This window comes from Vulpes lagopus, chromosome 12, assembly GCF_018345385.1.
Source record: "Vulpes lagopus strain Blue_001 chromosome 12, ASM1834538v1, whole genome shotgun sequence".
NCBI classification, from domain to species: domain Eukaryota; kingdom Metazoa; phylum Chordata; class Mammalia; order Carnivora; family Canidae; genus Vulpes; species Vulpes lagopus.
In genome coordinates this window covers 34,859,575-34,886,521 of record NC_054835.1, presented here as the reverse complement: position 1 = coordinate 34,886,521, position 26,947 = coordinate 34,859,575, and the positions used below count along the sequence as shown (strand labels likewise).

General features: G+C 52.3%; 1 protein-coding gene across 2 annotated transcripts in view; it reads left to right on the top strand.

Moving 5' to 3' along the window:
• The window catches only part of ABCC3 (ATP binding cassette subfamily C member 3), a 44,492-nt gene extending 18,567 nt beyond the window's left edge, over window positions 1-25,925 (top strand). For both annotated transcript variants that reach the window (XM_041724218.1, XM_041724219.1), the window contains 23 exons: window positions 736-913; window positions 1,045-1,206; window positions 1,755-1,847; window positions 3,344-3,547; window positions 3,652-3,798; window positions 4,168-4,255; window positions 4,608-4,674; window positions 4,930-5,056; window positions 5,134-5,310; window positions 8,285-8,452; window positions 8,777-8,966; window positions 9,995-10,109; window positions 10,286-10,433; window positions 10,522-10,729; window positions 11,030-11,340; window positions 13,047-13,246; window positions 13,383-13,509; window positions 14,749-14,850; window positions 17,970-18,116; window positions 18,279-18,437; window positions 19,055-19,221; window positions 22,088-22,282; window positions 24,828-25,925. In XM_041724218.1, the coding sequence (XP_041580152.1) occupies window positions 736-913; window positions 1,045-1,206; window positions 1,755-1,847; window positions 3,344-3,547; window positions 3,652-3,798; window positions 4,168-4,255; window positions 4,608-4,674; window positions 4,930-5,056; window positions 5,134-5,310; window positions 8,285-8,452; window positions 8,777-8,966; window positions 9,995-10,109; window positions 10,286-10,433; window positions 10,522-10,729; window positions 11,030-11,340; window positions 13,047-13,246; window positions 13,383-13,509; window positions 14,749-14,850; window positions 17,970-18,116; window positions 18,279-18,437; window positions 19,055-19,221; window positions 22,088-22,282; window positions 24,828-24,936 (3,589 nt within the window). In that variant the 3' untranslated portion in view covers window positions 24,937-25,925. The remainder of the gene's footprint in view (window positions 1-735; window positions 914-1,044; window positions 1,207-1,754; window positions 1,848-3,343; window positions 3,548-3,651; window positions 3,799-4,167; window positions 4,256-4,607; window positions 4,675-4,929; window positions 5,057-5,133; window positions 5,311-8,284; window positions 8,453-8,776; window positions 8,967-9,994; window positions 10,110-10,285; window positions 10,434-10,521; window positions 10,730-11,029; window positions 11,341-13,046; window positions 13,247-13,382; window positions 13,510-14,748; window positions 14,851-17,969; window positions 18,117-18,278; window positions 18,438-19,054; window positions 19,222-22,087; window positions 22,283-24,827) is intronic.
• The last annotated feature ends 1,022 nt before the right edge of the window (window positions 25,926-26,947 follow it).

The following is a 26,947-nucleotide window of genomic DNA, read 5'->3' as shown; positions in this document are numbered from 1 at the left end:
CCTCAGCAGGTGGTTGGGGTCAGGGTGCAGTGGGACAGGACCAGGCTTGGAAAGCCAGACGGACACCTGCTCTCCTGAGGCAGAGGAAAAAGAGAGCAAGTGCTTGGAGGGAAGTTTGTGGTTGGCAGGGAGTTCTCACTGGGTGGTTATGTGGCAAGACATAAGTTGGTAGCTCCTGAACGGGGTGGGGAGTGGGGGCAGTGAGAAGGTAAGAGGAAAGAGGTGAAGAGAGCTGGGGAGGAGAGGTCTGGAGAAGTTCCCCAGGCAGCACTGGGGGCTGCTGATGTTGGAGAGGGCGGATTTTGGATTTGACGGGGACAGTCTGTGGGGTCACGTGATAGGCTCTAGGGCCCTCAGTAGCCAAGGAGAAGGTGCAGGAAAGACTCATCTATGGACATGTGGCATTGCTTCCTGCCATGTGGTCCAAAGGCAAGAAAAGCAGCCAGGTAGGCTGACAGTGAGCAATGGAAGGGGGGGACAGTGGGGCCACGGCAGGTAGGAAAAGAGGGGAGGACAGAAGGGAAGAATATAGGAGGGTCACGGTCTTGAGGCAGCACTGGACTTAGTCTGGACATGGGGGTGGTGTGGCTGGGGGTGTGGAGGCCCAGCAGCACCTGCCTGGGAGGTTTCAGAGGCTGCCCAGAGTGGAGGCTGAGGGCAGAAGGGGAGGGCGGCAGGAGAGGAAGCAGACTGGGGATCCCTCCCCGCGCTCATGACTCGCACCTCTCCTTGCAGCATCCTGATCAGGTTTATATCAAATCCCACGGCCCCCACCTGGTGGGGCTTCCTGGTGGCTGGACTGATGTTTCTGTGCTCCATGGTGCAGACTCTGGTCTTACACCAGTATTTCCACTGCATCTTTGAGATGGCGTTGAGACTTCGTACAGCCATCACAGGTGTCATCTATAGGAAGGTCAGGTGGAACAGGGTGGGCTGTGGGGTGGCGGTAGGGGTGGGGGTGGGGGAGAGGCCCTAGAGCCAGCCTGGAGAGCACTGAAGAGGCTCGCAGGTCCAGTCCATCACCCCGCTGTCGTCCCCCTGCAGGCTCTGGTTATCACCAATTCAGCCAAACGTGAGTCCACCGTGGGAGAAATTGTCAACCTCATGTCTGTGGATGCCCAGCGCTTCATGGACCTTGCTCCCTTCCTCAACCTGGTGTGGTCCGCACCCCTGCAGATCATCCTGGCAATCTACTTCCTCTGGCAGGTGACTCTTGAGCTCTGGCCTCTGCTTCCTTCCTCTGACCTTGACTTTGTTGAGAAAGGACAAGAGAGGACAAACCTGGGTCAGCAGAGGGCCGCATAATGGACCCAGAGCCTCCCTAGATATTTGGGTCAGGAACAGGACTATGAGGATGCTGGTGTCTGCAACTGAATCTTTCCAAGTGGGCAGTTAGCTTTCTCAGAGATCCCAGGGGAGGAAAGAGGGACTTGGAGGCAGGGTGCATGCGAGTCTGGCTGTCATTGTCTGTATGTCCATATTTGCCTTCCTGTGCGTTGCGTCTGGACACCCTTCTGTGTTTGCCTGTTTGTTCCTGCCTGTTGTCATTATCCGATGGCTGGCAGCTTCCGCACTTGTTTTCAGCATTTGGGCTTTTTCTGTATGTCTTCCTTTCACTATCTGTTTGGCTGACTACCATCCTTTGCTTCCTGCCCAGCTCCATGCTTCCGGTCAATAGGCTTCTGTCTGTCTGTGGGATTCTGTGCAGGTACTTTAGTTAACTGTCTTATCAATCCACCCACATGCCTCCTCAGAACCTGGGTCCCTCCATCTTGGCTGGGGTGGCTTTCATGGTCTTGCTGATCCCACTCAATGGAGCTGTGGCAGTGAAGATGCGTGCTTTCCAGGTGAGTGCTATCATGGGTCTGTTGCCCCTGCCTGGAGCACCTGGCCATGTACCAGGGTGAGGGTATCCACTAACCTGGGGCCCCTCTGTTGCCTCGCTTACTAAGGATGGCTGTAGGCTACTTCCACAAACCTTAGCTCACTCTATCCTCACAACAACCCTGAGAGGGTTTTAGCAACATTCTTATTTTGGAGCTGAGCAACCAAAGCCCAGAGAGATGAGGGCAGTCCAGAATCAGGCTGAGCTGGAACTCAAACCTGTGTCTTCTGGTCTAATGAGGGTCTCCTCCCACCACACTGTGCCCAGTGTGAATAGCCAGTCATCCAGTCCTTTGTTTGCAAATATTTATCGAAGTCTTCAGTATCTTCCCACTGTATGTAGAATAAATGACAAACTTCCTATGACCACCCAGCAGACCCCTGCTCACCGCAAGCTCTCACCCCATAGGGTATGGCCAAGTGGCAGCCACTCTGGCCTTCTTTTCTTTTCCAAAGCGCCAAGCTATGCGTATCTCTGGGCCACCACACACAGTGTTCCCTGGAACTCACCTCATCCCTTCCTTGCTTGCTCACTCTTCCCCTCTCTCCCCCAGCATAAACTCTGATTTCCCAGTCCCCACCTCATTACTCTCTCACAGAATCCTGGTGTTTTGCTTCAGAATACCCATACAGAGGCACCTGAGCAGCTCACTCGATTAAGTGTCAACTCTTGATATCAGCTCAGGTCATGATCTCAGGGTCATACAGGCATACAGCTCAGGTCATGATCTCAGGGTCCTGGGTTGGAGCCACATAGGTTGGGCTCCTCTTCACTCAGCAGGGAATCTGCTGGAGACTCTCTTTCCCTCTCCCTCTTGTCTCACCCATCCAGGGCCCTCTCTCTCTTTCTCTCTCTCTCTCTCTCTCTGTCTCAAATAAATAAATCTTTAAAAAAAATATATGCCTACTGATTTATTAAGCATTCACTCAGGTAACTGTTTCCTATCTGCCTCCCCCATCAGACTATCAGCTTCATGATGGCTGGGCCTTGTTTGAGTTGTTCATCATTATCTGCTTCATGTCTAATATGTGGCGTGGCACATAGTATGTGTGTGCTGTGCCCTGGGTTAGGGTCTGAGGAAACAGAAATACGTGATCTGCACCCCTCAGGAGGCTCCCAGTCTAATTGTGGAGTCATGCATGCACAGGGAGGGGTCTGCACAGAAACGATAGGAAAGAACATGTTTAAGAAACCCAGGGAAGGTGGCAGAGGATGCCACTTGGAAGGGTCAGTGATGGAGGTGCTCAGGTTGGAGCTGGACTTTGTGCGCAGAGGAGAAAGGGAGGCTGGGCAGGGCATCCGGGGCTGAGGGGCAACACTGACCCGGCAGGAGGAGGGAGGAGGAACAGGCGCTGTCTGAAGAGCTGCGGTGCATTTTAAGTGTGTGGTAAGTATGAGCCCCTGTGGGTAGAGATCTGGGAAGGGGAGCAGGGCACCCCACTGCCGCTCTCTCCACAGGTAGAACAAATGAAGTTCAAGGACTCACGCATCAAGCTGATGAGTGAGATCCTGGGTGGCATCAAAGTGCTAAAGCTGTATGCCTGGGAGCCCAGTTTCTTGGAGAAGGTGGAGGGTATCCGGGAGGATGAGCTGCGACTGCTGCGCAAGTCTGCCTACCTCCAAGCCATATCCACCTTCACCTGGGTCTGCACCCCCTTCCTGGTGAGGGTCTCCCCCTGGGGCTGGTCTTCCACCTCCCCCCTGGGCAGCCCAGGCCCCTGGCCCCCACAGACTCCATCTGACACCCACCCTCCACCCCTTCCCAGGTGACCCTGACCACCCTTGGTGTATACGTGTCCGTGGACCAAAACAACGTGCTAGATGCTGAGAAGGCCTTTGTGTCCGTGTCCCTGTTCAATCTTTTAAAGATTCCCCTCAACATGCTGCCCCAGTTAATCAGCAACCTGATCCAGGTAAGGCCAGGTAGGGCTGGGCATTCCCAGAGTTAGGGGAAGTCATTAGTGTCAGGGAATAATCAAGGAATCGAGGGTGTGGGTATTTGGCATGAAGCTATTAGAACCATGTGTGATTTGGCATCAGAGGAGGACATGTGAGGTCCCTAGAAACCTGAGCTCTGAAGACCACCTCCTCTTACCAACCTAGATCCTAACTTTGGCAGTGGGAACCAGAGAAAACTCAGTCATGGGAGGAGCCCCAGCACCCCATCTGGGCCCTTAGGACTCCCTGCCTCTCCCAGGAAGTAGGGGGGCAGGGGAGCAGGCTGGAGGAGGAGGTGGGGGAAGGAGGAGCACAGCTTCCAGGGCTGACTCACTCTCCTGCAGACCAGCGTGTCTCTGAAACGGATCCAGCATTTCCTGAGCCAAGATGAGCTTGATCCCCAGTGTGTGGAAAGAAAGACCATCACCCCAGGTCCAGACACCCTCTAGCCAGGCTGCCCTTGCCCCGGCCCCTGCTCCAAAAGATCTTCTGTTCCATGCTTCCAACTTATCTCTTGTGACTGTCTTTTCCTCTTCCTCTTTCCCACCAGCGCCACCTTCTCCCGCTTCTGGGCTCTTCTGGCAGTCTACTTCATCCCTCCCCCAGGCCTCCCCCACTTTTCTTCCTTGTCTAGGGCTCCCCGCCCATGTCCCAGGACTTCCTGCCCTTCTCCCTCCTCCTCCCCCAAGCTTTCCTGCCTTCTCCCTTTCCCCCCACCCCAGGCACCCTCCCCACCTTGCCCTGGACCCCCTGACCCTGACCCTGTACACCTTGGTCCTCCCAGGTTATGCTGTCACCATAGACAATGGCACGTTCACCTGGGCCCCGGACCTGCCCCCTACCCTGCACAGGTACCAACTTCTCCTGTCCCATCGCAGCTACCTGAAGTGGGCCAAAGTTCAGATCCATAACAGAACCCAGTTCCCACCCCCACCACCACACACACACAGCCCCGGCCCCCATCTTTGGCCTGGAAAGCTGAGAAAGGCTCAGCTTGTCACGGTACTGTCTGAAAGGGAGGAGGGCTTGGGTCTCAAGGTGGAAGGTTGGGGTACCAAGATCCTGATCCCTATCTCTGATTGGGCTCCTGGACTCCTTGCCCTCAGCCTAGACATCCAGGTGCCAAAAGGGGCACTGGTGGCCGTGGTGGGGCCCGTGGGCTGTGGGAAGTCCTCTCTGGTGTCTGCCCTGCTGGGAGAGATGGAGAAACTGGAAGGCACAGTGTGTGTGAAGGTGAGAGGGTAGAACTCCTGGGAAGGGACGCTTGGCCCCACCCTGGGCAGATCCCGAGGTAACTTCTCTCCGGCCAGGGCTCCGTGGCCTATGTGCCTCAAGCGGCATGGATCCAGAACTGTACTCTTCAGGAGAACATACTGTTTGGCCAAGCTCTGGACCCCAAGCGCTACCAACAGGCTCTGAAAACGTGTGCCTTGCTAGCTGACCTGGAGATGCTGCCCGGCGGGGACCAGACAGAGATTGGAGAGAAGGTACTGGGCCCCCTCCCATCCTCTAGGTGGTTGGCACCTACAGCCGCCCAGCTCAGCCCAGCTCAGGTCTATATATGCCTGCCTGCCTGCCTGCCTTCCTTCCTTCCTTCCTTCCTTCCTTCCTTCCTTCCTTCCTCCCTCCATGTGAATCACTCAGCTCTGTGCTCAGCACTAGGAAAATGGATCTATGACTAGGAGAGGCCAACTTATGAGCAGGTGGGGGTTGTAGAATGCCATGGGGTCTGGGCTAGAAGCCTGTGCAGGGGACAAGGAGAGCAGTGAGGGCAGAGATGCATAAGGAAAGGCATCACTTTTTTTTAAGGTTTTATTTACTTATTCATGAGAGACACAGAGAGAGGAGCAGAGGGAGAAGCAGGCTCCCCATGGGGAACCTGATGCGGGACTCAATCTTAGGACCCTGGGATCACGACCTGAGCCAAAGGCAGACACTCAACCACTGAGCCATCCAGGTGCTCCCCTTTGCTCATTTGTAATCCAGTTGTTTGTTTTTTTTGTTGTTGTTGACTTGTAGGAGTTCCTTATATATACTGGATATTTATCCCTTATCAGATATACGAGTTGCAAATATTTTATCCTATTCTAAAGGTTGCCTTTTCACTCTGTTGATACTGTCCTTTATGTACAAAAGTTTTCAAATTTGGGGCGCCTGGTTGGCTTAGATGAAAGAACGTGTGACTCTTGATCTTGGGGTGTGAGTTTGAGTCCCATACTGGGTGTAGAGACTACTTAAAAATAAAATCTTAAAAAAAAAAAAAAGCTTTCAGTTTTGATGTGATTCAATCTTTTTGTTGTTGTTGTTGTTGCCTGTGCACTTAGTGTCATATCCAAAAAAATCTTTGCCAAATACGATGAAACTTTCCCCTATGTTTTCTTCTAAGAGTTTTATTGTTTTAGCTCTTTGGGGTTCTTTTTTTTTTTTTTTACACTAATGACTTTGATGCATATTCCCTCAAAACAGGCATTCTCTATATAACTATAGCCAAATTATCAAAATCAAGAAATTTAACATTGATACAATATTATTATTTAATTCACTGTTTGTATTCACATGTCATCGTTTGTTCCAGTAAATGTCTTTTTTAGCTATTTTCTTTTCTGGGCGAGGATCCAATACAGGATCATGAGTTGCAGTTAGTTGTCACATTTCTTTATTCTCTGTCAATCTGGATAATTCCTCAGGCTTTGTCTTTGAGGACCTTGACACTTTTGAAGAGTACAGGCCAGCTATTTTGCAGAATGTCTCTCCATTTGAACACAATTAGGTTAGATTATATGTTTTGGAGGGGCAGGAAGAACCAAAAAAGTAACATTGTGTCCTTCTTGGTACATTGTACCAGGAGACACATGTCAGTTCATGCCTTATTGACAATGTTAACTTTGATCACTTGATTGAGTTTGGTGTCTATCACTGGTGATTTCATTTCATAACTTCGATTGATAATTCTTGCCTGAGTCAGTGTTTACTGTGATATATGCCAAATGGTGATGTCCTAAACCCATTGTTTCTGTGGTTATTAGCTATCATTCTACTCTTTTTTTAAATATTTTATTTATTTATTCATGAGAGACACACACACACACAGAGAGAGAGAGAGAGAGATGCATAGACACAGGCAGAGGGAGAAGCAGGCTCCATGCAGGGAGCCCGACATGGGACTCGATCCCAGGTCTCCAGGATCACACTCTGGGCTGCAGTCGGCACTAAACTGCTGCGCCACTGGGGTTGCCCTCATTCTACTTTTTAAAAAAAACTTCCCTCTCCTTCCCCTTCTTTACTTATTCTCTTTATATCAATATGGACTCAAGGATTCTTACTTGATTCAATGGATTAGAATCTACTATCATCATTATTTATCTTGGTGTGTGACTTGTCCATGGAGGGTTTTAAGTAGGGACATGAATTGCATTTTGAAAAGCTTCCCTGACTGCAGTGTGAAGGGACCCAAAGGCACAGGAACCAGTGAGGAGGCTCTCATGGTGGTCTGGAGAAGTGTTGAGGATCTGAACCTGGCAGTGGGGATGGGAGTCTGAGGTTATAGGAACCCAGAGAAGACCTCCCCATTTATAACATAACCCATCTTTCTCTTCTCTCTTGGAGGTACACACTAACCTCAAACACAAATAAACCTAATTTAGTGCCCAACACATAGTAGGCACTCAAGAAAGATTGGTTGGTTGAATGCAGACATTTTCACATGCCTTAGTCACTACAGCTACACGTCCATCCCCTGCTTCTCCCCAGAAGCTCCAGCTCCCATCCCACACTTGCTTACCCTCCACCCCCACACCAGGGTCAGTTTCTCAGGGTACCTGAGAAATCTGAGCCCTGTTCTAGAGGGAATGCCATATCCCTGCTGCTATGTGCATTAGTTTCCCTATCATGGGCTTAAGGAAAGAGCTTACCTCTTCTCTGGCTCCTGAACAATCGCAGAGTTGACAAATTTGGGGGTTGGTGCTGGGTTTCCATTCTTGCTTCTGCCCTGAATAGTTCAGGACCTTGGACAAAGTCATTAATGTCTTGGGCTCTAATTTCTTCACCTAGAAAGTGGGGCTGACGATACCTCCCTGAAAGGACAGACAGGAGGATCAAATGGGATCACTGTTATGAAAGTCATCTGAAAATTGTATGGGTGATGGGAGATTAAAAGGTCTATTAAGGATCCCCTGGGGATTTCCAGCCTTTCAGAGTATAAAGGCAGCAGGCAGGGAAACCAGCTGGGCAGGGTAGTGGAGCAAAGGGGGCAGGCTGTCCTCACCTGCCCTGAGTGGACTCTTGAGAGCCACCACCTCTTCCTCTGTGGCCTCAGAGCTTCACAGGGACAAAACCAGGCATATCAAATGAGAATTTAGAGGTCTGCTTTGTTGAATGACAGTGACAGGGCCCTTGTCCCCTTGTGCCTGTCTGACTCCCTTCTACCTAATACACACCTCCCCACCTCTCTCCTCCATCTAGGGCATTAACCTGTCTGGGGGCCAGCGACAGCGGGTCAGTCTGGCCCGAGCTGTTTACAGTGAAGCTGATCTTTTTTTGCTGGATGACCCCCTGTCAGCTGTGGACTCTCATGTGGCCAAGCATATCTTTGACCAAGTCATTGGGCCAGAAGGTGTGCTGGCAGGCAAGGTGAGGCCTCCAGGAGGTTGGGGGGGCTAAGGTGAGATCTAGGACCCTAGGAGAGAACTGGTGGGAGACCAAGGGGTTTGGAGAAGACCTGGAGGAGGTGGGAGGCTTGAGAAGCAGGAATTTTGGCTGGGTGGCAGGGGAAACCCATAGAGGTCCCAGCCCAGAGGTGCTGAACCAGCTGTAGTGAGCATGGGGTGAGCCACTGATGTGGTTGTTCATGCTCCCTGGCATGCAGGCACCTCACACTCACCCTGTGGCCCTGTGCCTGTGCCAGGGGTATGTGCTAAGGATGGTGGAAATGGTAGCCTGCTGTCTTCTCCCTAGACACGGGTGCTGGTGACACACAGCATCAGCTTCCTGCCCCAGATGGACTTCATCATAGTGCTGGCTGACGGGCAGGTTTCTGAGGTGGGCTCCTACCCAGCCCTGCTGCAGCGCAATGGCTCCTTTGCCAACTTCCTCTCCAACTATGCTCCTGATGAGGACGAGGAGAACATGAAAGACAACAGAACTGGTATCCACCATCCTTGATCCTTCATATTCCTGTGCCCTCCCAGCATTTCCCCTGTCTTGGGGGTCTCTGAGTGTCTCTGGATGGGCCCAGTGTCATACAAGGGAGTTCCAAGGAATCTGGACCATGTGTGGGACACTGTCAAGAGGGAAAGCACACTGAATGTAGTCCAGTGCCTTCCCTCCTCTTCCCTAACTGTGTGACCTTGTCAGCAGCTCAGGTGTCAAGGCCCCACTCTTCCCATGTGTCCAAAGGGCATAAGGGCCCAGGCCCTGCCTATACGGTGAGATCGCTTGACAGATAAGTCATTTGGTAAATAATGCAAGTGCTTGGAAAAGTCATTTTGTTAGCAACCAAGATTGACTGAGTCATTACTATGTTCTAGCACTACTCTTGGCACTGAGAGATGGCAGTGAACGAATGGAAAATTCTCAGTCCTCGTGGAGCATTTGGAAGTCTCTGGGCCCCTAAGATCCCCCCTTGTTGTTCAGTCCTGGCTCCCCAACCCCAAACTCTGGCTCACAGACCTTTTCCTGAGTCTTCTTGCCTACCACTGTCTATACGGCCATCATGTCTTGAACATGTACTAGTGCTGTGCCCTTTGCTAAGCACCTGACACACATTCTTTCCTTTAATCCTCAATGACAATGACACCGTGAAGTGGGGACTATTATTATCCTCATTGTACATGCCCACCTAAAGCCATGCAGTGAGGAAGTGGCATCTGAGCTCAGCCAGTCAGCCTCCAGAGCCCAAGCTCCTGACCTTTATATTTGAGAGCTTCCCCATAGTCCCTGATGGGAAGTTTTTCCCCCTCGCCTAACCTAAGTCTTTCTTGCTGCCTTTCCCCCTACCCCCCAGCGCAAAACTGGTAATATATTTTTGTTCTTGTTCTTGCTGCTCTTTCATGCCTCTCATGTTCTCCCCTGAGTGTCCATTCTGGAGTCTTCCCTGGTGTGGGGCCTGGGGAACACCAGCAGCTTACAGGGCGAGCTAGCCCACTGTTTCTGCTTTCTCCCACCCGGCTGCAGCCTTGGAGGACGTAGAGGATCAGGAGGTGATGCTGATTGAAGACACGCTGAGCAATCACACAGACCTGACGGATAACGAGCCAGTCATGTATGAGGTCCAGAAGCAGTTTATGAGGTGAGCTCCTGAGACTACTCAGCACCCTCCCTAAGCCCCGCCAGGTGGGGCATGGGTGGGCAATCTCCCTGCCGCTCACACCCTGAGCCTTGGGCTACAGCCTGAACCCCCTGGGGGTTCTGTCCTATGGGTTTGTTGGAGGCCACCTCTCTGGGCCTGACCAGCCACCTCCACAGACAGCTGAGTGTCATGTCCTCGGAAGGCGAGGGCCAGGGCTGGCCTGTTCCCCGGAGATGCCTGGGTTCAGCAGGGAAGGAAGTGCATACAGCAGAGGCAAAGGCGAGCGGGGCGCTGATCCAGGAGGAAAAGGCAGAGATGGGCACTGTGAGTAGGATGGACAAGGAAGGGTGGACAGGGTGGGCAGGCCTGGGGCTCATGAGCGTCCTCTGTCCTTGACCGCCATGGCATGCAGGTGAAGCTGAGTGTATTCTGGGATTACGCCAAGGCCATGGGGCTCTATAGCACGGTGGCCATCTGTCTTCTATACCCGGGTCAAAGTGCGGCTTCCATTGGGGCCAACGTGTGGCTCAGTGCCTGGACCAATGAGGCTATGACGGAGAGCCAACAGAATAACACCTCCATGAGGCTGGGTGTCTACGCTGCCTTGGGAATTCTGCAAGGTGAGCGGCAGACATTGCTGGAAGGTGTTTTCCTCCCATCTGGGCTGCTGGATCCTCCAAACCACACCCTTGCCCCTGTGTCTTCCTCCACCATCACAGCCATTGCCCTGCCCCGGTGCTTCCCTAACCCCCCCCCCCCCCCCCCGCAGCCCACCTGCCTCCGGGCACCTCGAGTTCATCCCCGCGGCGCTCTGCCTCTTAGGCTGCCAGCCAGCACCGCCATCCCCTGTCTCCTAACCTACCCCCGCATGCCTGCCACGCAGCCCCCAGGACCGAACATCCCCCTGCCTCCTCCAACAGGGCTTCTGGTGATGCTGTCAGCCATCACGCTGACGGTGGGCAGCGTCCAGGCTGCACGCTTCCTTCACCAGGCGCTGCTGCACAACAAGATGCGCTCGCCACAGTCCTTCTTCGATACGACGCCCTCAGGCCGGATCCTCAACCGTTTCTCCAAGGACATCTACGTCATTGATGAGGTTCTGGCCCCCACTATCCTCATGCTGCTGAATTCCTTCTACAACTCTGTCGCCACCCTCGTGGTCATCGTGGCCAGCACGCCGCTCTTCACAGTGGTGGCCCTGCCCCTGGCCGTCTTCTATGTCTTGGTGCAGGTCAGCAGCCAGTGGGTGTGCGGGGCTCTCTGCAGGCCTGGGGCTGGTGTGGGCGGGGCTTCCCGGTGGGCGGGGCGCTGGTGTGGGCGGGGCTTCCCAGTGGGCGGGGCGCTGGTGTGGGGGGCGGGGCGCTGGTGTGGGCGGGGCTCTTGGGGCCTGAGGAGGTCAGACCGTGGTTCACAGCTGGGTTGGGTTAGGGACAGTAGTTACTACATTTATTTGGTTTTTTTTTTTTTTTTAAGATTTTATTTATTTATTCATGAGACAGATCGAGAGAGAGAGAGAGAGAGAGAGAGAGAGAGAGAGGTAGAGGGAGAAGCAGGCTCCATGCAGGGAGCCTGATGCGGGACTCGATCCCAGGTCTCCAGGATCACACCCTGGGCCAAAGGCAAGCACGACTGAGCCATCCAGGGTCCCCTATTTGTTTTTTTGTTTTTTTTTTAAGACTTTACTTATTTGTTAGAGAGAGAGAGCTGGAGACAGCACGAGCAGGGGGAGGGGCAGGGGGAGAGGGAGAAGCAGACTCCCCACTTCCCCACTGAACGTGGGGCTGGGTTCCCAGGACCCAGAGATCATGACCCGAGAGCAAAAAGCAGACACTTAACCGATTGAGCCACCCAGGTGCCCCTACTTCACTTCTTTGAAATTCATTTTCCTCACCTGTAAAATAGAATCATAGACCCTACCCCATAGGGTTGTTGCTAGGATAAAATGAAATCTTTGTAAAATGTGGCTGACCCTGGAACTCCTTCCTGCCGTGCATATATATATATATATATATATATATTACATATATATATATATGGATTTTATTTTTTTATTCATGAGAGACAGAGAGGCAGAGACATAGGCAGAGGGAGAAGCAGGCTCCCCATGCAGAGCCGGATGCGAGACTTGATCCCAGGGCCCTGGGATCATGACCTGAACCAGAGGCAGATGCTCAACCACTGAGCCACCCACGTGCCCTCCCCCCTCTGCCCCACCACCTATTTTTTTTTTTTTTTAATTTATGTAGTCATACAGAGAGAGAGAGGCAGAGACATAGGCAGAGGGAGAAGCAGGCTCCATGCACCGGGAGCCTGACGTGGGATTCGATCCCGGGTCTCCAGGATCGCGCCCTGAGCCAAAGGCAGGCGCCAAACCGCTGCGCCACCCAGGGATCCCTCCCACCACCTATTTTTAAATAAAATGTCATTAACAGTGTGTGAAACATATTATCCTTCCCTTCTTTTATACATATCTAAACATATATGTACATATATGTTTTTAACATTGATGACTTGGTAACATTCAGACACAGCTGATGGTAAAGGGCATTTGTCTTGCATTATCTTATCTTTTGCGAATTTTGTGATATTCTGACTATGTGAGCACATTGCTGGGGCCCCTCAGAGGAGACAGGCATATTTACTGATTTAGGAGGCCAAGCAAAGTCAGTACTGTAGTCCAGGGGGTAAGGGGTTCAGGTGCTGAGAGGGAATCAGGAAAGGCTTCGTGGAGGAAGCTGCCTGGAAGATGGAGCAGAGCTGGCCAGGGGTGAAGGGCAATATGAGTTCATGGAGTCACATCAGGTAGGGAAAGGAAGCAAAGTCTTCTGGGGGAGTGGGGTTGGCTGGGAGGAGGCCCAGACAGGTTCAGAAGGAATGCAAGACGGAGTTAGGGGTCCCATGGTGCTGCCCTCAAGCTCTTTCTCCATCCTCTGCCAGCGCTTCTATGTGGCTACATCACGGCAACTGAAGAGGCTAGAATCCGTAAGTCGTTCCCCCATTTACTCCCACTTTTCGGAGACAGTGACTGGCTCCAGTGTCATTCGGGCCTATGGCCGCAGCCAAGACTTCAAGGCCATCAGTGATGCTAAGGTGGATGCCAACCAGAGGAGCTGTTACCCCTACATTGCCTCCAACAGGTCAGCAGCCTCCTCCCTCACCCTCTGCTCCTCCAGGAGTTAGCACCAGGCTCTCTGCAGGAGAGAGCGTGGAGTTCTGGGTCCTAGTTCCTCCTTCCTACACCTGCCCTACTTCCTCCTTGTCTTGTCCCCACAGGTGGCTGGGGATCCGAGTGGAGTTCGTGGGGAACTGTGTTGTGCTCTTTGCTGCACTCTTTGCTGTGATTGGCAGAAACAGCCTGAGTCCAGGGCTGGTGGGCCTTTCTGTGTCCTATGCACTACAGGTACAGAGGGGTCTGGGCCCCAGGACAGGGCCACAGCTAGGGCAGAGGATATGCAGGTGTCACAAGCATCTCCTGAGCATTTGCCCAGTTTGGGAACCAGCCACAGGTTCTGCTCATACCAGGACTGTGAGCTCACAGGCAAGCACAGAGAGACAGTCCCACCGACAGAGGATTGTAATGCAGGGTGAACAGGTGTTAGTGGAGGAAGGAACAAAATGTGGTAAGAAGCTGGAGGAGATCTTCTACCTTGGGTGCTAGTTTTGGAGAAATTATCTTGGCGCTTGGCCCCAAAAGACAAATGGAACTTGCCTTGACTGAGCACAAGATTTAGAAGGTCAACTCTCACAGCAGTCCTGGGATGGGAAGTATAGGGCTGGAATATACCTCATTTCACAGGCCTGCAGAGAAAGTAGAGAGAGAAGGTGACTGGAGCCTGGGCTGGAGGGCAGGCCAGTCACTCTGATATCAGCCTATATTGTCAAGGTTTAGATAACTACACATGGCATTTTTATGACTCAGATCACATTTTCAATGCCACAGAGGGCTCAAGCCTTAAATGCAAAGGATAATCAAGACAATGAATCTTCTCAAACCTTCCTGTGCTATGAATCAACTGGAGATCTTAAAATGTGGATTCTGATACGGCAGGGCTCGGATGGGGCTCAGGGTTCTGCATGTCTTATCAAGGCCCCTTGGTGCACAGTGTAGTCCAGGGACCGTTTGCATCAATATCACCTGGAAACTTATTAAAAATGAAGACTCTTGAGTCCCATCACAGACCTACTGAATCAGAAGCCACATTTTAACAAGATTCTCTAGGAATTTTTTTAAGAGTTTATTTATTCACGAGAGATACAAAGAGAAAGGCAGAGACATAGCCAGAAGTAGAAGCAGGCTCCCCTCAGGGAGTACAATGCGGGACTGTATCCCAGGACCTCGGGATCACGAGGGTCAAAGGCAGATGCTCAACCACTGGGCCACTCAGGTGCCTTCTGGGAAGTCTTTCATAAGTGTATTAAAATTTGAGAGACACGGGGCTAGGTGGCCCTTGGTCCATTCTGCAAGGTCACTGCCGGAAATACAGTTATAATTAGAGCCCCAGGTGGCATACCTATGGGCTTGCCCAGGCCCACCTGGGTTGTAGAGGCAAGGAGCATAATCAGGGAGTCAGAACTCCTCCCACAGCTGTTGTGGGAGGAGGGGAGACCACCATATCCATGACCCAGTCCCTTTGGCCAGATAACATTGACTCTGAACTGGATGATCCGAATGATGTCAGACTTGGAGTCTAACATTGTGGCTGTGGAGAGAGTCAAGGAGTACTCCAAGACGGAGACCGAGGTGAGTACTGGCATGAGCCTGGGGCAGGGTGATTCTGGAATAGCTGGATGGGGAAGGGTGCTTAGTGATCCATCCTCCCCGTGTTCCAAGGCCAGCTCTTCATTTGGGGGGACTCTTCATTCATCCATCCATCCACTTAACCCTTAGTGAGCATTAGCCAGAGAGGTCTGTGCCAGGAGGCATAGAGGGTCCAGAGTTGAGCAAGGCAGGGTCTATCCTCAAGCAGATTCTGATGTCATGGGTGAGGTAAGACAGGGCTGTGCCCTGGAACACCAGAGCTCTGGGGTTATGCATCCAAAGAAAGCAAATGAGGGCGAATCATTCAGCTAGGGTGATCAGGAGGGTGAGAATTCCAGCCAAAGATCAGCCTGGTCAAAGGAGCAGGGGTGGGGTAGCATGCTCTTAGTTGGGGAAAGGGAGTATCCCCCAGTGAGGGAGGGGGTGTAGACTTTTGTGCACTTCTTCCCATGGTCACACCCAGACCTCTTCAAGCCTAGAAGCTGCACCATCTCTGAGGTCGCAAGTCAACTTTCAGACCACCCTTCCCAGGCCTCCTGGCTCATGTGCCCCAAACCATCTGCTATCCCAGAACTTTTGCCCCAGTCCCGTGACCTACCTTTGTCCCTTCGTCCACTAGCTCATCCAGCCTGGATTCTGTGCTTCACTTTTGTCAATGCTCCTGATTCCTTACCCTCCCCTCTCTCACTGGTCAAAACCCCTCCCTGGCGAGCCCCTCTGTCTACCTTCTGCATGCCAGGACCCAGCAGCTAAGACACGGCTGGAGAAAAATCACTGATTTTGCTTCAAGTTTATGACCATACCCCACCCCTGGGTATTCTCCTTTTGCTTTGCCGCTTCCAGAAAGATCTGTTTTGAACCTTCTTTCCTCAAACCTCACATCCCCTCCCCTTTGCTCAGCCGTGGACCTTGCTTTACTTGCCAGTGAGAAAACCGGGTATCAGTGATAAACTCCCTCAATCTCCCTGCCTCCAGACTTTCAACTGCCCATGTGGCCCATTCACCTCCTTCCTTCCTCTTTTAGCAGGAAGCATCCCTCCTCCGATCAAAACCCACCCCTTCAGACTTCACCTCCCTGCCTTCACCTCCCTAAGGACACCTTCTGCTCCTACAGCCTCCTCTATGTGGTGGATGATTCCCATCCATGGACAAACATTAAGCTCTCGTAGCTTCCATTCTAGACACACAAACCAACCTCCCTTCCCCCTATATCCTACCACCCCCGTTCTCTGCTCTCCTTTGTCACAAAGCTTGTTTTAAAACCCACACACTCTCCCCACTTCCCTATCACCCTTTATCACATCTGCCTCCTGCAGTCTGGTTTCTGGCCCTGTCACTCTACTGATGATCTGCTGGGTTCCAAACCCAGGGGACAGTTTTCTGTTCTCATCTAATTCAATCTCTCAGCAACATTCAGATAAAATGACTCCTGCCTTCTTCTTGGAAGGGCCTCCCTCCTGACTTCTGTGACCCAGGATCAGTCTCCATTGAGCCCCTAGCCTGCCTGTTCCTCCCAGTCTGGCCTCTCCTGCCCCCACGCCACTCCTCAGCTTCCCCTTGCTTTTCCAGGACATCTCCTATCACCTCCCTCACCCCCCACTGTCTGAGATCTTCAAACTCACCCTCTTTGTGTCTAGAGTTTCCATTTCCCTTTGTCCATACACATGATCCTGTCTCCAGAGCCTGAGAAGTTCTGCCCCCAACCCCACTGTCCATTCTTTTGACACCTGCTCGAGAGAATGGTCTATATGGATTGCTTTGCTTTTTGAGCTGTGACAGTCTGGCTTCTCCTGTGTCAAAGCAGGGCTGGCCTCATGCCACCTGCACAGTCACATAGGTCCCCACACTTAGAAAGGCCTTATACTTGGTTTAATATTCTGCTGTCACCAATTGGACATTCTTAATTATTGAACAAGAGACCCCACATTTTCAGTTTACACCGGGCCTCCCAAAGCCTCCCAAGGTGTAGCTGTTCCTGTCTCAAAGCCACCATCATCTTAGGCCCAATTTATTTTAAGACTAACCTCCTCACTAGCTTCCCTGGTTTTCATCATCCCCTCCCTCTTCTCCTCATAGCTGCCGGGGGGATCCTTTAAAAACACATCAAGTCATGTCATTGCTCATTGCTCTGTGCACAGCCCTCTGATGTCTGCACCTTAGAATAAAAATACCTATAAAAAAAAATCTTATGGGCAGCCCTGGTGGCTCCACGGTTTAACACCACCTTCGGCTCAGGGCGTGGTCCTGGAGACCCAGGATCGAGTCCCATGTCGGGCTCCCTGCATGGAGCCTGCTTCTCCCTCTGCCTGTGTCTCTGCCTCTGTCTCTGTGTGCCCCTCATTAATTAAAAAAAAAAAACAAAAAACAAAAAACAAAACAACAACAACAAAAAAAACATAGTCCTTAAAATGGCCTGCAGAATCCTTCATGATGGGGTCACCCATTGTCTGTCTCCTACCAGTCAGCTTTGTCCTAGGGCTCCAGAACACACCTGGGCAGGCACTTGTACTTTCTGTTCCCCCTGCCTGACATGCCCTTCCCCCCAGATATTTACTTGGCTTGTTGCCTCACCACCTTTGGGTCTTTATTTAAATATCACCTCCTCCAGGAAGCCTTCCCTGGTCACCCTGTACTTCTACAACACTAAGCATTTCTCAGCACTCATCACTTGCTTATATGATGTAGATTTACTTATTGGTTGATGGTATGTACCACCATCACCTCTGCCCACATTCAGTGTAAGCCTTACGGGGGCAAATACTTTGTCTTCTTCACAGATATGATCAGTACCTGTCACAGTAGCCACTCAGTGGATGGCTAAAGAGGGAGCTAGGGCGGGCAGGGAGGGGCAGGGAGGAGCTCCGAGGAGAGAGTGGGAGAGGCCAGGATAGGTAAGGTTTCAGAGCTCTGTAGGGAATAAAGCCAGAGAGAGAAAGGATTCTTTGAGCCATAAGGATGGGCCACAGGGACTCTCCTCCAGGGCCCCTGATGGATGAGGATGGAGGGGGCCTCAGGAGAGAGGCAGACAGGAAATGGGGAGGGGGCCAGGCTGGGGAAGGGGTGCCACCCTGATGCAGACCCATCCATCCCCTCCGGGCCAGGCCCCCTGGGTGGTGGAGGGCAGCCGCCCTCCGGCAGGCTGGCCCCTGCAGGGCGAGGTGGAGTTCCGCAACTACTCCGTGCGCTACCGGCCTGGCCTGGAGCTCGTGCTGAAGAAGCTGAGTCTGCACGTGCACGGGGGTGAGAAGGTGCGTGAGACGTGGGTTTGTGGGTGGGAGTGGACGTAGGCTATGGACTAGCAGGTGCGGCAGCCCAGATGTCTGGGAGCCTTAGAGATCCATCCTCCCCCCACCCCCCTCAGTGACTCCTCCCAACCCCCGCCCCCCCATGTCCCCCCTCACTCCCTCCAGGTGGGGATCGTGGGCCGCACGGGGGCCGGCAAATCGTCAATGACCCTCTGCCTGTTCCGTATCCTGGAGGCGGCCGAGGGTGAAATCCGCATCGATGGCCTCAATGTGGCAGACATCGGCCTCCACGACCTGCGTTCTCAGCTGACCATCATTCCCCAGGTGGGAGCCTGACATGGACCTGCCCCGCTGCCCAACAGCCCTGGGGGGCAGGCCCAGCTCTGCTCTGTTGCTGGGGGTCCAGACCTGGGACTTGTGACCCGAAGAGTCCCACAACAGGTGCAGAGCCACAGAGCAGCCAGCCACCTGTCACGGATCCAAAAGGGTCAGACGTGTCCTGGCCCAATCAGCCTCTGCCCTCCAACCACCTGGGCCACCGGTTGAGACCCAGATCACAGGATCCTTCTAGCACCCCACCCTCTGGGACACTCTGTCCTGGTCTCCTTGCTCCACAGTTTGGAATTGCATATCACTTTTTCTGGTTCCTCTGGGTTGTTTTTTTTTTTTTTTTTTTTTTTTTTTTTTTTTTTTGCTGACTGGACACTCTGGAGTCAGATTAGCGGCTCCGCTTTCTGCTTTGACGGAGGACTTTGTGATTGGCAAAGCTGAGGTTTATCACCTTCCCACAGGCATTTATCTGGCTGCTGCCTCCCTCCTGGAGGGCTGGGGACAGAATGGGAGTGCTGCCACCTAATCCCTTGCTTTTTCCCTGGCCCTGGGGCCCATGGCTCCTCATGGGGCCTGAGCTCCCCTCTGCTGAGGCCTTGTCATGTCCCCAGGACCCCATCCTGTTCTCTGCGTCCCTGCGTATGAACCTGGACCCCTTTGGGTATTACTCAGAGGAAGATCTATGGCGAGCCCTGGAGCTATCCCACCTGCACACCTTTGTGAGCTCACAGCCGGCGGGCCTGGACTTCCAGTGCTCCGAGGGAGGGGAGAATCTCAGGTAAGGGAGCTGGGATTGGGGGATGTCAGGAACAGCACCCTGAGGAGCTAGAGGATCTAGCGTCAAATGACACAGAGTCATTTGAGGCCAGCCCCCTCCGGCCCTCCCTACTCCCATCTCAGCTTGGGTGTGCTTAGTGGGGGTCTTTTCGTATTGAACATATTCTGTGTGCCAGGCATGGTGCACTATCTCAGTGACTCCTCACACAAGCCCTAGATTTGGTGATCGTCCCATTTTGCAGATGAGGAAACTGAGGCAGAACCAAAGTCACCTAGCTGGGAGAAGGTATGCCTGGGATTAGAATCAGGTCTGGGAGATTCCAAAGCCCTATTCGGTCCTGTCCTGTGAGGTTGTCAGTGCTATGCTTGGCCTGGGGTGGGGGGAGTCTGTACTCAAACTGTGGATCAGGTAAGAGGCAATCTCTCATGCGTTGGGGAGATCACAGATATTTCCCAAGATGGCTCTGCAATCTCATCTGTAGCTTAGGAGTGAGCAAAGTGAGCTCTCCAAGCCCTTCTTCACTCTCTTATAGCCCCAGTGTTATATCCCCAGCTCCTGGGCTGTGCAATAGGGAGGGCCAGAAGTTATATCTTACTAAGTCTAAAGGCTTAAGATTCCCCTGGCTGTGTTAGCTGTGTGACTTGGGGCAAGTTGCTTAACCTCTCTGTTCTGCTTCTCCGTTCACTTTAAAAGGGGGACAGCAGGATCCCTGGGTGGGGCAGCGGTTTGGCGCCTGCCTTTGGCCCAGGGCGCGATCCTGGAGACCCGGGATCGAATCCCATGTCGGGCTCCCGGTGCATGGAGCCTGCTTCTCCCTCTGCCTATGTCTCTGCCTCTCTCTCTCTCTCTCTCTCTCTCTCTGTGACTATCATAAATAAATAAAAATTTTAAAAAATCAATAAAAAAAGGGGGACAGCAACAGCCCCCTACCTCTTTGCATTAAATAGTTTATTTAATTACACGTATGTCATTAAATTTTTTTCCAGTAGCCATATTAAAAAGGAAAAAGAGGGCAGCCTGGGTGGCTCAGTGATTTAGCACTGCCTTCAGTCCGGGGTGTGATCCTGGAGATCCGGGATCGAGTCCCGTGTCGGGCTCCCTGCATGAAGCCTGCTTCTCCCTCTACCTGTGTCTCTGCTTCTCTCTCTCACTCTCTGTGTCTCTCATGAATAAATAAATAAAATCTTTTTTAAAAAAAGCAGGTGAAATAAATTTGAATAGTGTACCTATTTTATTTATCCCAATATATCTAAAATATTATCATCTCTACAAGTAATTGATATAAAATTATTAGGGATATTTTGCTTTTTTTTCACACTAAGTTTGAACTCTCGTGTGTATTTTCACATTTACTGTACATCCTTATTTAGACTAGCCGCATTTCAAGTGTTCAGTAGCCACATGTGGCCAGTGGCTATCGTTGGGACAGAGCAGTCTTTAGGTCATAATGATGAAATAGAAAGCACTTAGCCTGGATACACTCCTGTTATATTTAGCTATTCTTATTTGTATTATTCTGCTCAGTCCACACCCATGGACTCTCTCCAGACCTCAGAAGCAAAAACAAAAACCTTTACATTTGCTCAGCACTTAATAGTGTTCAAAGCACTTTGGCATCCACTATCCTGTTTAATCTTTGCTGCAGTCCTGTGGGCCAGAAATGAGGCTCTGAAGTATAAAATTATTGCCCAAAGCTGCTCAACTAGCAAGGGGAGGGGCAGGGGTTCAGAGAGTGGGGGTCTTTGCCTCCAACCCTTCCTCACTGCATCACAGCCTGGTAGGTGGACACCCCTGCCCCTACTCTGGCCCCAAGGCAGTCCTGGGATTCTGAGTATGCCCATCAACTGGATTTCACTTACAGAGCCATGTTGGGGTGGTTCCTGACCCTGTACCCCGTAGCTGATTTTGCTCCATCTTCCTACCCCTGTTTGCTATCAGCACCTATCCTAGAGCATTCCCTCCATCCCCACATCTGCCAGGGTCTGAAATGGGGCAGCTCTCCTCCTCCTTCACAAAGCTCGTAGCCACTTTAATAAGCATAACCTGCATCCTGTGCCAGTCCTACCATAAATCAGCCTCGAGTTCTAGCTGGAGGCTCACTTCGCTGCCAAAACCTTCATTAGCTGCGGGAATGGGCCAGGGAGAGAGCCTGGCCTTCACTTGGGCTATGGTGACTCACCCCTTTGGGAAAGGCTGAGGTATTTGTCCTTGGGTGTGGGGGTACAGCTCTGTGGTTGGGAACACAGCCTTGCTTGGTTCACTAGCTCTGGCTTCCAAGGCAAGGGGTTGACGGTATGCACCCCACCTCCCCTCCACTTCCCCACTGACCAGACTTGGAATCCCCATGTCCTCCCTGCCCTGCCCCTTCCTGTTCCCACCACAGAGCCCTGTCCTGCATTCCCCCATGGGGCTGGGAAATGACTGTCTGAAGTAGTGATATTAAGCATATTAAGCGCAGCAAGAGGGCCTAATGAGTGCAAATATCCATCAAGTTCCATTTAGGTGTGTACTTTCTAGAGTGTACATGACTGATAGGGTAAAGCAGAGAAGCATCACAGAACTAGTTGAGGAGTGAGGACAGGGAAAATGGAGAAAGAGGAGGCCTGGGGTGCCAGAGACAGACTGGATTTCACAGTGTTGTTGAGCACTGGCTCCACCCCAGACCCTCATCATCCGGTGGGGTCCAGACATCGATGACTCCATGTTCTGGAAGGACTGCGTTGAGGCAGAAATGGGAGGAGTTAGAGAGCCAGTCTGGGGCCATTGGGAAGGCATGGAGACAAAAGCAGTCCAGGGAGCAAGGCCTGGGGTGGGGGTGGGGCGGGTGGGGGTACCCAGCTCGAGATGCCGGCCTTCCCCCTTCCAGCGTGGGCCAGCGCCAGCTCGTATGCCTGGCCCGAGCCCTGCTCCGCAAGAGCCGAATCCTGGTTTTAGACGAGGCCACGGCAGCCATCGACCTAGAGACTGACGACTTCATCCAGGCCACCATCCGCACCCAGTTCGAGAGCTGCACAGTGCTGACCATCGCACACCGGCTCAACACCATCATGGACTACACCAGGTGGGGCACCAGACCCCACCAGCGGGGGGCCTGGTGGGGCTATCTAGGCTACCAGGAAGGGGCAGGCAGGTTAAGGTGATCCGGACACAGGAGAGATCGTGGGATTGTCTAGGGCATGGGGGGCAGTGCAGGACTTCCCAAGTTATGGCTAACGGGTAGGAGAGAGTGGAGTCATTTGCACACGGGGGGCACAGTGACATTTTCTGAGACACAAGGTGACACTTGCAGGTCACCAGCATGTAGGGAAGGGGCACGCTGGGGCTCTCTAGGCATTGTGAATTGTGCCCCGGCCACCTCCCTCCAGCCTTCTGCGAATGCTATGACGTGGAACTGGGTCCTTTGTGACAAAACACTCACTCCCTGAGCACTGATGCTTAGAGCACCCACACGGCCATCCCTTCGTTTGTACCTTGCTCTCACAGTCTGGGCTGGGTGTATAGATGAGGAAGCCACTGAAAGAAGTGTGTGATGCTCAGGTCCCTGCCTTGGTGGGCTGGACCCTGATCGCACCGTGTGGAGCAGTGCTCTGAGGTGAGAGAGCAGAGGGCTGAGTCCCAGGCCCCGCAGCCGCTGGCTGCCATGTGACCTCAGCCAATGTGCCGAACCTCTCTTGGGGTGGTTGTAAAGAGTCAATGAAATGAAGTGTTTCGAGTGCAGGTGATCCTGGGAAGTGTTTGCTCCCCAGCCCCTTTCTGTAATGCTCTCTGGCACCAGTTCTTCATCTAAGGATTAGGGAAGGGGCCTTGCCCTTGAGATCTTATGCCTTCCCTAGGGAGGCGGCCACTCAGCCCAAAGGAAAATCTGGGACCGATTCCCTCATTGTGTCCAATGTTAAGGTGTGGTGCCAGAGGACAGGTGAGGGCCTGGGTGGCTCCGAAGCCTCACTGAAGTGACCTGGTGCTGGCCTGGCAGACTGGCCCCTTCAGGGACGTGGGAGCTCAAAGGAGTGATGAGAAGGAAGTTGCAGCCAATCTGTTGAAGGAGTGTGGCAGGAGTACATCTCATCAGGCCATCATTCACAAAATAAACACCTACGGGCCTGGGGACATGGGGAGGATGCCGTGGACAGGGCAATGGGGGAGACCTTGCCCCTGTCTTAGAAGTGTCCCCATGCAGACCCCAGGGACTTGGGAACCACGCTGAGAATGCCCGATGCTGCCATCTGTCTGTTCCAGCCCTACCCCAGCACCCCACTAGACAAGAGAGGGTGGACAGGAGGTGCTAGGCCCTGCGTCCAGAAAAGGGACAAGGATGGGCTGAGAGGATCATTTCCCAGGCTAACTGAACGTGATGTTTGCCAGCAGCCCCGAGGGTAGAAGGCTCAAACCAACCTTGGGGGTTGGGAGTTCATTCATTCTAGTGGGACCAGTGGAAATTAATCAGATCATCATGCTATTGGACGTATTAGTAGAGCCAGCAGGAAGGAAGCAGGGGTCCATGTGTGTAGACCAGAGGAAGCCAGTCCACACTGGGCAGCGGGGACACTATCTCTCCTAAGAAAAGGAAGTACTAGCCAGGCCCTAAAGGATGAATAAGAGCTGGGGAGTGGGTGAGGAAATGGGATACGGATGCAAATTTCAGGCAAAGGATGCAACACATGCAAAGGCCCTGAGGTAGGAGGGCACGTGAGACTGGAGTACAAAGGATGAAGGGAGCAGTAGAACCAAAATGAGGAGAGAGAGGGACAGGTCCTACTATGCTGCACTTTTGAGGACTGGTAAAGCAGCCAGTCCTTACCCTAAGAACAGTGAGAAGCCACTGAAGGGAGGAGAGGCCATCTTCTGGGCTCCAGTTCAGGCAGTGGCCAGGCAGAGATGTGCAGAGACACACACCTCCCCAGGACACGTTCCCAGGAGCCCTGGAGGTAAGGAAACAGAGTACGGCCACCTCCTCCCATCAAAGGGGCATCTCCCCTGGCACAGGAGAGCCCTTTCTGCTCCTGCCTTACCCTGGGAGCCAGGCTGGTGACTCTGCCCCAGGGGCACTCTGTGCTTAATTGGCAGGGGATTCGAATCCCAGGCCCAGGCCTGACTGTGTGTGTGTGTGTGTGTGTGTGTGTGTGTGTGTGTGTAGATCCATCCATCAGCAGCAACCAGATTTGCAGCCAAAGTCCCAGATTCCAGTGTCAGGCCTCCCAGCAGCCTGCTTTCCTGCCGTGTGCCTTTGTGAGTTGGCACAAAGCAGATGGAAGCGCACAGGGCCCAGCGCACAGGCCCGTGGCTCCCTGGGCACAGTCCTGTGACCCCGGTGAGGGAAGGGCTCATTAGGAAAGGTTTTCAGAGCCCCGACTAGCAGAGATGAATAGGAACCTTGTGTTTGATCCCAGAAACCGCCTCATCTGCCAGGAGAGCAAACGGAACGGCTAAAATAACCAGCCTTGCAAGCGTGCACATGTGGCAGAGCGGCTGTATTGGGTGGGTCGCCTGAAGTAGGAGGGTTGGCATGTCACCGCTGGGTCTGAGCAGTCAGTACCCAGAAGGGAGGGGTGGAGTAGAAGGCCAGGTCTAGGTTGATGGAAATCTGACCACTTCTTTTCTTTGGCTAGGGTCCTTGTCCTGGACAAAGGGATGATAGCTGAATTTGATTCTCCAGCCAACCTCATTGCAGCCAGAGGCATCTTCTACAGGATGGCCAGAGACGCTGGACTTGCCTAAAATACATTCCTGGGACTTCCTCCTAGCCACCCATCCTCAGGAAAGAGGACGACACCAAGCACATCTGCAGGATGGACCTGATGACAGATGCGGGGACATTTGTTGGATTTTTGCCTTCAGGCACAGCTAGTTTAAGGCAGAGCCCAGACTGCTGCCTGGGTCTCCTGATTCCCAAGTTAGTGTTATTTCCACACTGTGCTGTTTTCAATCATTTCATGGAGTGACCTTTCTACTCTGTATGATTTTTCATATTTTCTACTCTGAAGTCGTTGGGTTGTTTTTTTTTTTTTTTTTAAATAAAGCTTTTTCCTCCTGGAACAGCAGACTGCCAGGTCAGGCCGTCCTCAGGAACAGAGTCCTGTACTCTGGGGTGCTGGCCTGAATCCATTAAAAACGGGGCACTGATGAAATCAAGCTATGTGGTCAACAATACATATAGCCCGACGTAGCCTCTCTCTGCCTGTTCACAAGGTTTGGGGTTAAGACCTTTGGGGGAGGCAGGGAGAGAGGTAGAAGTGGACTTTATACACATCCACATGGCTGGAATTATCTGAAAACTTCAGACTCGAGAGCTTTTGGCTAGAAAAATTGTCTTCACAGCCAAAATTCACTGGGTAATTGCCAGTACTTCCTGCTCTGCTGTGCAGATACTGTAAAAAGGCGAGAAATAAAGCCCTTGAAATTTGATTCGAGGCCTCCTGGGAAGGCTGCTGTGAGCACCTTCACAGTTTGTCGTCCCTCAGACCTCCACGCCTGCTTCTCCAGTGGCTGAGATGAGCAGGGTGCTTCCTTTCCTTGCTTCTTTAGAAGTCTATTCCAGACAGGTCCCCACCACCAGTGAGGCCTCCGAGCCATTCATCTTTCTCAGTCTGGCCAAAGCTCGATGTGGGAACAAAGAGGGGCCCAGGGGCCACCCCCCACCCTGCAAGTCCAGGCTGGTAAACACATCTTGAGGGGGTTAATTAAATTTCTTGTTGAGCAAGCCAAAACAATGCTCATTTTCTGCAGGTCAGAGTCCATCTGGCACAAGGCCTTACATTTGGGATGGATCTCTCCTCTTTCTTATTTCTAAAGTTAAGCTGTAAGCACAAGGCCTTACATTTGGGATGGATCTCTCCTCTTTGTTACCTTAGATGTTTTCTGATCTCTGACTCTCTCACTTCCTTGACCTTTCTGCTCGATGTGATGGGACTAGTGGGAGAGGATGGTTTGTCTTTCTTCCCTAAATGGTTTGTGGTAGGTGCAGAGATGGCTCCTTTGATCTGGTTTTCCTCTACGTATTGGGTCAGCCTGTGCTGCGGGACCATTTGTTAAAGGTTAATCACATTTTTTTTTGGCAGCCTGTTTCTGCCCAGGATGTTTATGAGTGTATGGAAGAAGACTTCCATCCTTGTGATAAAGCGAGTATGAAAGCACAAATGCCCAAATTATTCTGCTTCTCCTTGGTGCTAAGAAAAGGTCTCTGCTGTGCTCCCTGATTTATTAGGCCAATTTGGCATGACGTCTGCTTTGTGAGGCTCCGGCCGCCCTAAACCAACAGAAACGCAGATTCATTCGGCATCGTGCTCGGCTGAAGATCTGAAGGTGCAAGGCTGTATGTATTTCCTCTTCTGCCTCGGGAGTTTGCTTCTGAGCTCATAGAGGCCCTGACAGGTGCTGACAGCCCAAAGGAAAGGCTCAGTTGCATAAAGTAAATAGGATAATAAAAAACTGTGGTTAATAGAGGATGACCTCCATCTAACTGGCTCAGCTCCTCCAGGGAAATGAAGCTGACTGCTGTGAGCCAGGAGAAAAGGCACTGCACAACATATCTGTCTCTAGGTGCCAAGTGACAGGGCCTGAGAACCCAGCAGCCACAGGACAGAGGTGCCTCAGGTGGGGGCAACGGTCCCTTCTATTTTTTCCTCCAGAGCACTATGTCCCTTGGGCTGTCCAGGAATCTGAAAACTGCACCCCCCACCAAGGTTAGAAGGGCAGTACTGCTTAGGAGCCAAAATTAAAGGATATGGGC